Below are 13,991 nucleotides of genomic sequence, written 5' to 3' on the forward strand. Positions count from 1 at the left end.
AGTAGAATGGGTGGGGAAAGCCATTCACTTTTTTATTGCTGTACCATGATTTCAGTCCAAGAAATAATATTAGAAAAGGGATAACTTGGTATATTCTCCAGCAAATATGCTATGCTGAGAAGCTTCTCCCCACAGTAATTCCTGTCAGTTCTGCCAATATTTCTTCTTTTCCACTCTCTCCCTGAATTCAAACTTATCCGAGCTTGTCCTCAGTGCTTTGTCCAATGTTCTGCAAAGATGTTTTTTGAGTGCCCATGAAAAGGTAAGCCGAGTGAGAATGCCTATCATTTGGTCTTCTCTAGGGCCACTTTGATGCTTAAACACATTTTTTAAAGAACCACTAATGAAGTTTGTGACCTAACAGCACATTTGATTCATGAGCGTAGATTCCATAACTGTATTTTTTCCACTATATTTTTAGCTCACAATTGGCACAAATAGATGTTTAATACATTTGTTCAATGAGTGGATAAAGAAGGATTAAAATCATGAGGCTACTTCTGGCTCTGAAAGGTGTGGTTAAGCTTCTCTTTTCCACACCCGAGGGCTGGTGGAGCAAGTGATCTTGTATCATTCTGTGGCTTCTGTTGCCTGGGTTACACCATATTGCCAATCTCACCTAAGATTTTATGTAATCAAAAAATAAATAATCGGCAAAGAACTTATATGTTCCACCCATGGACATGAACTAAAGCCGGGAATGCAGGTGGGAGGGGATGTGCACGGTGGAGGGGAATAAAAGAGGGGAAATGGGACAACTGTAATAGCAAAATCAATAAAATATAATAAATATAATAATAATAATAATTGGCAATCATATCATTGATTCTCTCTCAGATCTTTGTCATCTCATCTTGGAGGGTCTTCAAATATACCCCCAACTGAAGAATAGCTCTCTTTTGTTAGGTAGAGATATCTATGTAAATATCTTTTATAATTATCTAAAACTCAAGTATAAGTTGGAGCTTCATATGGTCTAGTTTTTATAGGACACCCCAATTAAGAAAATACAGAAATTTCAGTCAAGATGGCATGTAGATAAATGCAGTAGTCACCTCCTCCCACACCCACATCAAAATTACAACTAAACTACAGAACAACCATCATTCAGACTCAGCCACCAGTCTCAATGTGGCTTCTTCCTTAATTCCCTAGTTGTAGTATTTCCATTCAGCCAGATTCCAGGTGGTAGGAGGGGTCGAGCTGTGGAATAGCCTGATTCCACACCCATATGTGGTGGGTAAAATGGGTGAATAAAAATTGGGAGGAATTTCTTAGCTGCAGAGGTCCCATGTGAGAAGCGAAGGGTCCCAGCCCTACACCAGGCCTCACAGCCCAGGGTTCCATTGCCAAGAAAATAACTCCCCATAACTTCTGGCTGTAGAAACCAGGGGAGATTGCAGCTGAGTGAGATGGAGGCTTTTGGAGTCTTAGGCAGTTCCTCTTAAAAGCCCTACACACAGACTTGCTCAGACTCACTCCCTCTGAGCTCCAGCACTAGAACAGCAGCTTGAAAGACACCAGAGACATACAGGGAGAAACTGATTCGTCCATCATCTGGGCGAGGGATGAGGGGCAGCTTTCTCCCAGACAGAAGTGCTGGCAGAGGCCATTGCTCCCCTGATGAGCCTTCTCTACACAGAGCAGGCAGGTGAGCACCATATCTGGGACTCCCTCAACCTGGCTATCACTATTTACCTTGCCCTGGTGATTCCCTGAGGCCCTGCCACCCAACTTTCAGGCCCACCCAAGCAGTTTCCAGTACCTTTTCCATACAAGTGGCCTATTTTGGCTCATGCTTCAGGTTTTCTTAAAATCTCTCAAACAAGCGGCGTCAGGTTTTAGCATACTCCACACCTCTCGCTAAATGGATGCAGGTCTAGTACTAGCAGCAGCTGGCCTTGGTTTACAGCTGTGCCTCACCTGGGCACCACCAAACCCAGCACAAGTAGCCACCATCAGCGGATCACTTTGTGGCTCATGCCAGGTAGCCCACAGCAAAACACAGTTGGCAGCTGATGTTGCCTGTACTTCTTGGGAGGCCCCAGAGCCAGCACACCCTGTGGAAAGCTTCAAACCATGCCAAAACATCACCACCCAACTACCTCCACAAGTGTCACACTCAAAAGGTGAACTCAGCAGACACCAGAGCCCCAGTGAAGTAAGTCCTGCTCTGTGGGGTGGACCACTGCACAGATGATCCTCCATAGTTATCTGTGCTCACAGCCATTCCTTTTAGCTGATTGGCCTGGGAGTAAATCCCTCCCATTATGTGCCAACAACAATCGAGGCTCAACTACAAGAGGAGGGTGTACACAGTTCACCCAAGTGATATGCCTCAAGTGCCTAGCTTGGGTGATCAAGGAAGCTGTGTCCTGGACCCTACAGAACATCTATGACATTAGGCCACCCTAGCAAGCCTGGGAAATGTAGCAGCTCTACCTGACACATAGAAACAAACACAGGGAGTCTGCAAAAATAAAAAGACAAGGAAACATGTCCCAAATGAAAGAACAGAACAAAACTCCAGAAAAAGAACTAAACAAAATGGAAACAAGCAATCTACTAGGTACAGAGTTGAAAACACTAGTTATAGGGATGCTCAGTGAATTTAGTGAGAACTTCAACAGCATAAAAAAGGATCAGTCAGAAATAAAGGTTATACTAACTAAAATGAAGAATAATTTACATGAAATCAACAGTAGAATAGATGGAGTCAAGAATCAAATCAGAAGTTTACAATTTAAGAAAGCAAAAAACACCTAATCAGGACAGCAAGAAGAAAAAAGAATCTGGAAAAAGAATCCAATTAAGTGAGGATAGTATAAGGAGCCTCTGGGACAACGTCAAGCATATCAACCTTCACATCATGCGGGTGCTATAAGAAGAGAGAAAGAGCAAGAAATTGAAAACCCACTTGAAAAAATAATGACAGAAAACTTTGGTAACTTGCTGAAGAAAGTAGACATACAAGTCTAGGAAGTTCAGACAATACCATACAAAATAAACTCAAAAAGACTCACACCAAGACACATAATTAAAACACAAAATGTTAAAGACAAAGAGAAAATCTTAGAAGCAACAAGGCAAGAGCAGTTAGTAACCTACAAGGGAGTTCCCATAAGACTATCAGCTGATTTCTCAACAGAAACTTTGCAAACCAGAAAGGATTGGCAACAAATATTCGAAGTGAGGAAAAGCAAAGATTAAAACCAAGATTACTTTACTCAGCAAAGCTACTATCATTTGGAATCCAAGAACAAAGAGCTTCTCAAACCCCAAAATAAAAAGCTAAAGGAGTTCATCACCACCAAACCGGTTTTATATGACATGTTAAAGGGTCTTCTGTAAGAGGAATAACAATAAGGTAAAAAATATAAACAATAAAATTGCAATAAATACATATCTATCAACTGATTCTAAAAACCAAAATAAACAGAATAGATACAGAGAGCACTTTGATGGCTGCAAGATGGAAGAGAGGTTGAAGAGATGGGTGAAAATGGTGAAGGGATTAAGAACTAAAAGTTGGTAGTTACAGGACTACCAACTATGTTGTATGGGGATGCAACATACAGCATGCAGAATACAGTCAATAATATTTAAAGAACTATGTACGGTGTCATATGGGTGTGGAATTTATCAAGATGATCACTTGGTAAGTCATGTAATATGTACCCCTGAAACTAATACAATAATGTATGTCAACTGTAATTGAAAAATTTAAAATGACATTACAGCCCTGGCTGGTGTAGCTCAGTGGATTGAGCGCGGGCCTGCGAACCATACGATCGCAGTTCGATTCCCAGTCAGGGCACATGCCTGGGTTGCAGGCCAGTTCCCAGCAAGGGACCCATGAGAGGCAACCATACATTGATATTTCTCTCCCTCTCTCCTTCCCTTCCCCTCTAAAGATAAATAAATATAATCTTAAAAAAAGATTTTTAAAAAGAAAATACAAACTAGCAGTCAACACTAATTAAAATAATTTAATTTTCAAATAATGTTTTTTGGCAATTCTCAAATAATATTTTACAACCTCAAAAAATCCTGTTTAGAACCCAAGCAACTCTTACTGTCTTTCCCCATTTCTCACTTTTAATGTCTCACATCCCCCAGCTAGCTGCCTCTCTACAACTGAATGTCCAGCCAAAACTCTCCCATTCAGCAAACCAAATACACAAGCCCATTCTCGTTTCTTCCCCTTCCCCTTTTTTCTACCTCTGTTTTTTTTCTCTTCAAAAAAAAAAAATAACTGGAGTTGGCACTCATAAAATTGTTTTGAGATGAGAAATGATAAGAAGAGAAAAAGAAAGGCTCTGCACTCTAATATATACTAATAATTTTTGTGAATCATATATAAATAAGATTTAGCATAGAAGGACCAAGCAATAGATGGAAAGCAGTGTAAATAAAAGACAAGAGACTGCTGAGAGGCAGCTCCTAACAGAAAGTGTTAGCCTTACTAAAAGCAAGATGATAAATAGAAATGCTCAAAAGTTTAGAAAGTTTATGAAAAAAGTTGAAGCTCAAATTGGCCAGAGAAGTGTAGGACTTTCAAGTCCAGATTCAGACAGCATAAGAATGAACTGTGATGACAGGAGGCTGACAGAGCCCAGCTGCCGTTTGAGTTTGGGAGCAGAGGAGACACCGGCAACCCGGCTGGAACAGACTGAGTTAATGTACATTACAAAGCACGGGTTTGTATCTAGGAAAAAAAGGAATTCTCTGTAATTCTGGAGACGGGGTCTGAGGAGATGAGCAGTAACCTACTCATTTTAGAGGTACAACATTGGGACTAAACTTATTTCATATCATGTTAATTGGGGATTATTGACTGAATGCTTATAAAATGCTATGTGAACAAACCATGGCTAACTTGTTCCCCCAAAACCACGCAATGTAGTAAACTGATTTTTGCACTTTCAAGTAATTGTTAACAATATAACGATTTGATGATTTATCTTAAAATAAGAGCATAGAAGCCAACACTAAAAGCAAGTTTGTGATTTAATAACAGGAAAAACCGTCTTGTGAGTGGAAATTATGGCAGTTAAATGTATCGCTAATGAATATTCACTCGTTCTTTTTCAGGTCTTCTTTAAGATGTTATTACAAAAAAAATATCTCTTAATGTGAAAATACCTGCAGGGAATACCTGAATTTTATTGGTCCCTCCAAACTCACTAATCCTTCAGATTACAAATGAATGACTTCTTTCAACAGGGAATCCTTTAGTGTTTATAAAAGTTTTCATAGGGTGGAGGGTGGCAGGGAAACTTCCTCCCAATAAGATAAAAGAATGAGGCTTCATCTTGCTGCTCGTCACTGCTCCTTGAAATAAGTCATTCCTGAAAAGTGTGCCCACCCCTCCCCGCCCAGACCTGCGCTGTTCCAGCGCAAGAGTCAGAGGCCCAGCTCTTCGTAATCTTCTGTTATTCAAGTCTGTCTGTGGGCTAAGAAGACTCTCAGACACCCAGGCAACAGAGATATATCTGATAGAAAAGTTTTACTAATTGTTTAAGAGGGTACAAAAACAAACAAACAAAAACCCACCTCAGCCCATAGCATGACCAGAGGCACCAAATTGCAATTCTCTTTCTAAAAAAACAGAAACAGCACTTCTGGTACTGAAGGTGTAGTGGGAGTGTGTGTTTGTGGAAATCTGTGTCTGAGGAGTCCTGAGCTATCGTGCCAAGTGAGTAGTAAGTAGCTACTACTTACCTCCTTAAGGACAGGTCTTATCTCTAGAAACCTCAGAGCTCTTAGCACGGTACCTTGCTTCTTATCTGTCACTCGCTAAAAGCATATTGAATTCGGTGATTATCAGGGCAATGCCTTTGGAAAATGGGAAGTGGGTACCCTCTTATCCTTGCTGCACTCTCCATCAGTGATAGCCAGCCTGAGAGAGCACGAGGGCAACAGGTTTAGGCTCAAAACTGGAGGAGCAAGTTACAGTGGAGCCAATTGAGGAAACAGAACTCACTCACAGGATCACTGAACGTCTTTCCCTGCTGAGCACTTGAAAAATGCAGAAGGTGCATCTCACCCGGGGAACATTCAGCTGGTCCGGGCTGATAGATTGCCTTACTGGAAACATAACTCTAAATTAAAACAGCTTACAAGTGAAGTCCTTTCTTCACCAGAACCTCTCATCCACCCATTAGGGGAACGAGCAGAACACTATGGCTCTGTGTGGGGACCAAACCTGAAAGGCCCACAGTCAGGGCCAGGAGGGTAGATCAGAGAAGAAATTAGGAAGGCAAACACGTGTTTGTGGCAACTCCCTTCTCTATGGACCTTTGCCCAGATCTGGCCCCAAACCTAGGGTGGCCACAACCTCTGTACCTCCTCCTGCCATGGCAGTCACATCCAGGAAGGAGGGAAAGCTGCCCACCCAGAGAAGATAATATCTGGAAGGAATGACTATTTGGGAAAAGTCCCAGTGCTAGTTAAGTGCCAACCAGTCCCCACCTTCTCCGGCCCCCTCCCACTGGTTCCTCCCCTTTCAGCTGCTCTAGTTCTTATAAAGTCTCCACAGACTTTCACAAACAGCCTGTAGGAGCCTCTCCCTGCACTGCTGCCGCACAAGACAGTGAGACCAACCCACAGGACCACAGACAGACCATGAAGAGCCTGCTGCTTCTCTCCATTCTGGCTGCCCTGGCCGTGGCCACTTTGTGTTACGGTGAGAAATCTTTCCCCTGCCATTTCTCTGGGCTTTCTTTTCTGTGCCTGACTTCAGTGTACTTCCATTTTTCCTCTCTCTCCTCCTTTCCTTGCCCCTTTCTCTATTGTAGTCTTAAAGTACCATTAATTTAACATTGCCCAAGTTCCAAGCCCCGTGTCTGTTCCATTCTTGTCTCTTTTTTATATCCTGAATATCCAGATTCTTGTATGCAAATTATTAGGCAAGTCCTTTCCAGGGTAAGTCACACTTGGAAACTTGGCTATTTCAGAGAGAAGATAAATTCCCAGCTCCTGAGTTTTCATTTCTAAGGATGTTTATTTAGACTTTGGTAACAATTGGTTAAAGATATTGGTTGTTACTTACTTTTAAAAACATCAGTTTTCATAGTGAAGTGTTAAGTAGGACCCTCTTTAGGGATAGGATAATCTCGTGGATTTACTAAATGTGCTTGGTGAGTTAATTTTAAAATGAAGTTTTATATTTAAAGGATCTCAGAAAAAACAGATTTCGTAATTTCTGTTGTCAAAAGATAAAATTTGCCTGGTTTCTGTATGTTCTTAAATATATCTGTGTTTAAAGCTTGTGAAAGAAAATCTGAAGCAAAATTATTTAGATTATTCAGTTTTATGCTTCAGTAAAATAGCTTTAATTCTTAAGCCTAAATATTAACAACCATGTATCTTTTGCTACTGACTGTTGAAATTATTCATAACGTTTCTGTGTGAAAGGATTTGGCTTCTTTAGCACCTTTTGAACTTTTCAAGCAAATTCACCTACTTACATATCTAAGACTCATTGCCAAATTTACCTGTTGGGAAGGGAGAAAGAAGAAAACTTCTGCTTTGACAGCATCTCAGTTCTTTCTCTGAACTGGCATCGTGCCCAGTGCAAGCTATGAGCCGGAGCCAGTGGTTTCTGTGGCTGCCAATTTAACACAGGTTCTTAAGATGCTTTTGGAACCTCCTAGAAGCCTGCAGGAAGAAACCAAGCTGTCCTCTAGAACTTTTTGTCTCTTCCTCAACCCTGCTTTCAGATGGGTCCCAGATGAATCAGAGAAGACCTGTGGACTCTCTGGAGACCTGTGGGCAGCTCCTAACTCGCCTTATTTCACTAGCCTGAAAACCTCAGAACCCTTGGGAAATTGTAGCTGTGCTCACTAGCTTCCTGAACATCAGAGAAACTGAAGTATAGACATATGCACAGCATGGACAGAGCTGGAGAAACAATTCAAAAATCATAAATGCCTGATACTTGTAAGAACTGTGTTGTTAACTATATTCCTCACATCTTTTTGACTCTTGTTTCTCCCTCCTTCACTGTGTTTAGACTATTGCAATGTGTGATAACAATAATGTGAACCTTTTTTTAATTCCAGAATCTCACGAAAGCATGGAATCCTACGAAATCAGTAAGTGCATATTCAACTTCCTTATTTAAATCTCATGTATTGTAGAATCCCTCCTTGTCCTTAAAAAGACAAATGGTAAAACATATACCAGGGAGAACAAAGAGGGGCCTTTTTTGAAAACCTCAAGTAAAATTTAAAATCCAATGACCATAAAAATCACCAGATAAGCAATTTTTTTAAGCTTGCCGGTGTGATATGGCATTTAAGCACCATTCCACATACTTAGGAGCCATAAAACCTCATTTGGAAGTTTTATGTTGGCACCACGTCAACCATGCCAACGGAAAATGAGGAGTAATGACAACTGGCAAAGTATAGAACTGGAGGCCAAGTTGGTTGGGAGACCACAGGCGTCAGCATTGTTACGATGGCAGTGAATTTCTAGACTTACAAAGACTGAGTAGAGGAGAAAATAATGGATCACTCTCATTTCCAATTTGTTCACTTTTTATCATGTTTAAGGTCTTCATTTACCAGTAATCTAAAAACATGCTTCACAAGTCTTCAGGACAGAGAGAATTCCTCCTCAAAGGCATTCTTAAAATGCTCTGAAACAGGAATACCGAAATTGAAAAACATTATCGTCCAAAGGCAAAACAAACAAGCAAAACTTTCAATGGCCCATGTGACAAGTCTCAAAGACACATATAGGGGTTATTAATTTCTTTTGATCAGGCAGTTTATGATATATTCTTATCTTCCCTTTTGATGTTTAAATAACCTCTAGTTACATGACATGCATGAATTAATGAGCTTTGGAACACATTTGTGTTGGGAAATACTCACAGAAATGTTTTCAGCTACTGTCTCCCTAAAACTGCAATGATTTCTTTCTGTTTTAAGGTCCCTTCATTAACAGGAGATATGCTAACACCTTCATATCCCCACAGCAGAGATGGAGAGCTAAAGTCCAAGAGAGGTGGGTAACACAACTGCGTGAGGGAGTCATTTTTCCCAGTGTAGCATCCCAGATCAGAATGGAGTGAGAAACAGGTTTTTCTAAAAAGAGATACTGTATGTAATTGTATCCCCAAATCACAGAATTTAAAAACAATATACAGAAAACAACTGAATTTCTGGAAGACTATTTTGTTAAAGACGCACAAAAGAGAGGGAGAGAGGACCTAAAAAAGGACAGAAAGAAAAATTCTGTTTTCATTTTTTAAAAAAATTCCCCCTGTTCAACCTTTCTTCCCTGTTCTTCAAGTATCTCTTGATAAGGGCCAGAAGGCGGCGAGGGGTGGGGGACGGGGAAGGATGGGCATGGGGGGGGATGGTGGCGGGGGATGGTGATTGGGATCTTCAATAGTTTCTGATATTCTTTTTCCCTTTTTCTTATTTCTCCATTCTCTTTATGCTTCTTAATCTGTCCTTCATTTGCCCCCGCCCCCACCTTTCTAGGATCCGAGAACGCGCCAAGCCCGTCCACGAGTACAACCGGGAAGCCTGTGACGACGTTAGACTCTGCGGACACTACGCCAGGGTTTTTGGCTACAACGCTGCCTACAATCGCTATCTCCGGCAGCCCCGAGGGGGCAAATAAGATTGAAAAAAGTCTTTCTTCCCAGTGCTTGATGCCTGGTTTTGTATTCCCTTGCAGTAGCATCATTGAACCATACAGACATATACGAATTGCTTGTCTCCTAAATGTTCTCGTCTGGCGGTGCCCTTCCTCCCTGCTCCCAGATTGATAAATAATGAAAGCACAGTGTAGTGAAGGTGGAAGAAGAATTATGGTGTACGGTTATTATTATAATAAAGTTACGGTTGGATACTTTCATTTTGTGAGTCTGATTTCTTCTGAGAAAATGCTGAGATGCTGAATCGTGGCCCATCTCCTCCAGCATAAGAGGTTCTGGTGGTCAAGTTCTGGGGTTGATTAGAAGCAGAGCTGCACAGACAAAATAAACCTTAGAAGACAGTCACTTAGCCATCATATGTCCAGACTCTCTCTCAAACATCATTGATGGTTAATCATATAATTTTCCTGCTTTCTAATTGTAAATGGTCTCTAAATTTCTTTTGCATGGATTTCTGACTCTGTATTGTGGCTCATCACCCTCACTTGAATGTTATCATTTCCTAAGATGCCACAGTTTTGATTCTTACTTGAGCCAAGAAAATATGTGTTTACTTTCATAATCATCAGCGATATTTTAATTTTTTTATTTTTAAATTACAGACGATGTACAATATTGTATTAGTTTCAGGTATGCAACCCTATGATTAGACATTTATATAATTTACAAAGTGATCACTGGGATAAATCTAGGACCCATCTGACACCATACATAGTTGTTACAATATTACTGACTATATTCCTTATACTGTGCTTTACATCCCCATGACTATTCTGTAACTGCCAATTTGTACTTCGAAATCCCTTCACCCTTTTCACCCATCCCCCAACTCCCTCCTTCCTGGCAACCTTCAAAATGTTCCCTGTATCTATGAGTCTGTTCATAATCACCAGAGATTTTCTAAATGCTGCCCTCAGGGAATTCTGGAGCCAGAAGGTGCAAGAACTTTTTCGGGCCTGGTTTGCTGAGGAGGAGATGAGGCTCCAGAGTCTCCCTGCAGGATAGTTAGGAACAGAGGCCAGGGCTTCTCGGGCCAACTGAGAGCCTGTTCTTCTCTGCTTAAGAACTTGTTCATGCCTATCCACTTTTTACACCCATTCTTTCTGGGAGGCCCACAGCCTCAGTCTACTTTGTGGAGTACATCTTTCTGCTCCTTTAAAATTCTGCCCAAATCTCAAGCACTTGATGGAATCCTTGATGATTAAATCCACCCAGCTGCCGTCACACCACTAGCCAGTACGCAGCCCTTTAAGAATTAATATAGAGTCAAGCACAATGACATTACTCAGTTATGTTTTGATTAAAGTTTCTTTTTTTATATATTTGTTTTCACTACAGTAATTTCTTGGAAGGCAAACACTGTAAATGCATTCTTTTTCTCCCTATAGCCTCAGAACTATGTTCTGTTCACAACGATTATTCAAGGAAAGCTAAATAAACAACAGACTAGTCATGCCCATGAGTGATCCCCAGTTCTGAAACTGTTAGGTTCATATAATAATGTGGGTCATATAAAGGAAGAAGGAACTACTACCCTTTGCAACATCATGGATGGAACTGGAAAGCATTATGCTGAGCGAAATAAGCCAGGCGGTGAAAGACAAATATCATATGATCTCACCGTTAACAGGATTCTAAACAAACCAAACATGCAAGCAAAATACGACCAATGACACTCAAATATGGAACAGGCTGACAGGGTCCAGAGGGGAGAGGGGAGAGAATTATAGGGGAAAAGTGAATGGACTCACATAAAGGACACATGGACAATAACTAAGGGTGGGGGGTGGAAAGGGGAGGGAGGCGGGGAGCATGGGGCGGGGGGCGGGCAGGGTTGGGAATATAAGACAGAAGCCTGTACGTGAACAAGAATTAAATAAAAATTATATTTAAAAAAATAATAATGTGGGTCATATAATTTAAACCACTGTCACATTAATGCAATTATGAATGTTTTATGATTTTTAAGCTCTTTTGCATATTAAGTAGGTCTTCCAACAACTCAGAAGATGGATAATATGTAATGGATGTCAAAATCGAGACCAGAGGAGGTACTTTTCTGAAAACATTGTAGCAGATGCAGAGGTCTGCACCTCCGACTGAGGAATTGTGCCCCCAGCTACCAGAAATACTGGCAGCTGATGGTTCTCAGCCAAAAATGTGAGTGCAACACATTTCCAGAGCTCTCTGTCTGCTCATCTTTCTCCTCACTGGTACCTTTCTCTGTGATGGCTACCACCTCTTTCAACTCTGAGCTCTGTCTCTTCAATTCAGGAAGGCCCTAAGGGTCTGCGAAGGTCCCATGTTCTGTCCCATGGTCTGAACACCCTCTAGGAAGTAAGCTTGGCAGCTATGGGGTTCACCTTATTTGTTCACCATTTCTTATGCATCGATGTTGAGTGAGCTAAAAAGAAGGCAGATATGGTAGAAAAGGGGGACAAAATAAAACAGAAAGGACAAATTGACAACAAATGGCAGACAGTTTTAAGGGACTTAAACTGATTAAGGGACAATTGATTTCTAGTTTTATACCATTGTGGTTGAAGAATATGCTTGATATGATTCTAATCTTCTTAAATTTACCAGGATTTGACTGGGCCTAACATATAGTCTATTCTGGAAAATGTCCCATGTGCACTTGAAAAAAAAATATTCTTCTGCTTTGGCTAAAATGCTCTAAAAATATGAATTAAATACTTTTGGTTTAGTGTGTCACTTAAGGCTACTATTTCCTTGTTAATTTTCATCCATTAATGTAAATAGGGTGCTACAGTCCCCTACTATGACTGACTGAACTACTGTTGATCTCTCCCTTTATGTTCGTCAATATTTGCCTTATGTATTTCGGTACTCCTCTGTTGGGTGCATAAATGTTTGCAAGGGTTATATACTCTTATTGAACAGACCACTTAATCATATGTATTATTCTTTTTTGTCTCTTATTAGAGCCTTTAAAGTCTATTTTGTTTGATATAAGTATTGCTGCCCCAGCTTTTTAAAAAAATTTCCATTTGCATGAAATATCTTTTTTCATCCCTTACTTTTAGTCTATGTGTATCTTTCATTCTGAGGTGGGTATCTTGTAGACAGCATATATATTTTCTTTTACTATTATTCAGTCACCTATCTCATGTCTTTTAATCAGAGCATTTAATCCATTTACACTTAAAGTAGCTATTGATAGGTATTTATTGTCCCTTTATTTTTTATAATTATGGTCCTGAATTTTTTCTTTCTTCTTCTTCTTCTTAAAGAAGTCCTTTTAACATTTCTTGTAATACTGGTTTGATGAGATGAATTCCTTTAGCTTCATCTTGTCTGCAAAGCTATTTACCTCTCCTTCAATTTTAAGTGATAGCCTTGCTGGGTAGAGTATTCTTGGTTAAATGAATTTGCTTTTCATCTCTTTCATTATTTCATACTAGTCCTTCCTTTTGGGCCTGAAAATTTCCTATTGACAAATCTTCTGACAGTCTTATGGGAGAGTCCATATAGGGAACTCTCTTGATGTTTTTAAGATTCTGTCTTTGTCTTTAACCTTGGCAGTTTTAATTATGCTGTGCCTTGGTGTGGTCCCCTTTGAGTTCATTTTGTTTAAGACTCTGTACTTCCTGGATTTGTATGTCTACTTCTTTCACCAGGTTAGGGAAGTTTTCTATCATTATTTCTTCAAACAGGTTCTCAGTCTCTTACTCTCTCTCTTCTCCTTCTGGTAGCCCAAAGATGCAAATGTCATTATACTTGGTTTTGTTCCAGAGGTAGTTTAAACTATCTTTATTTTTTTTAATTCTTCTTTTTGTTGTTCTGAATGGGTGTTTTCTGCTACCTTGTTCTTCAAATTGCTGAGTCAGTCCACTGCTTCTACTAATCTCCTGTTGATTCCTCCTAATGCATTCTTCATTTCAGTTATTATATTCCTTGTATGAATGGTATTTTTATGGTTTCCATGTCTTTTTTTACATTTACTACCTCTTCACTGAAGTTCCTACTCAGTTTTTTGAGCATCCTTATAACTAATGTTTTGAAATCTGTATCTGGTAGATTGTGTGCTATAGGAGACTGGTTTGTTTTAGTCTGGCAAATGTGACTCAGCTCTGAGTGGAAAACCTACAGAAGCGAAGTGGTGGGCAGGAGCCAGACCTTCAAACCAAGTTTTCCCATGGGAATCAGGCCTAGAAAATGCAGACAGACTGTTATGGCTTGCTCTTGCTAAAACTCCCTCACCCTGGTCTGAAACAGTAAATGTGTATTGTCTATCTTCAAAATGATTTCCAAAGCCTGTATGAATTTTCCCAAGGACAGAGCTAATCAG

General features: G+C 40.2%; 1 protein-coding gene across 1 annotated transcript; it reads left to right on the forward strand.

Annotated features, from left to right (window-relative positions):
* The first annotated feature begins 6,540 nt into the window (after positions 1-6,540).
* MGP (matrix Gla protein) lies at positions 6,541-9,879 on the forward strand. Its single transcript, XM_037033943.1, has 4 exons — positions 6,541-6,688; positions 8,067-8,099; positions 8,943-9,018; positions 9,501-9,879. Exons 1-4 carry the CDS (start codon positions 6,628-6,630, stop codon positions 9,640-9,642), a joined length of 312 nt encoding a protein of 103 aa, XP_036889838.1. The 5' UTR covers positions 6,541-6,627; the 3' UTR covers positions 9,643-9,879.
* Positions 9,880-13,991: the final 4,112 nt, after the last annotated feature.

Source organism: Sturnira hondurensis, unplaced genomic scaffold (assembly GCF_014824575.4).
Source record: "Sturnira hondurensis isolate 20B ecotype Veracruz unplaced genomic scaffold, ASM1482457v3 Scaffold0021795, whole genome shotgun sequence".
Classification (NCBI taxonomy): domain Eukaryota; kingdom Metazoa; phylum Chordata; class Mammalia; order Chiroptera; family Phyllostomidae; genus Sturnira; species Sturnira hondurensis.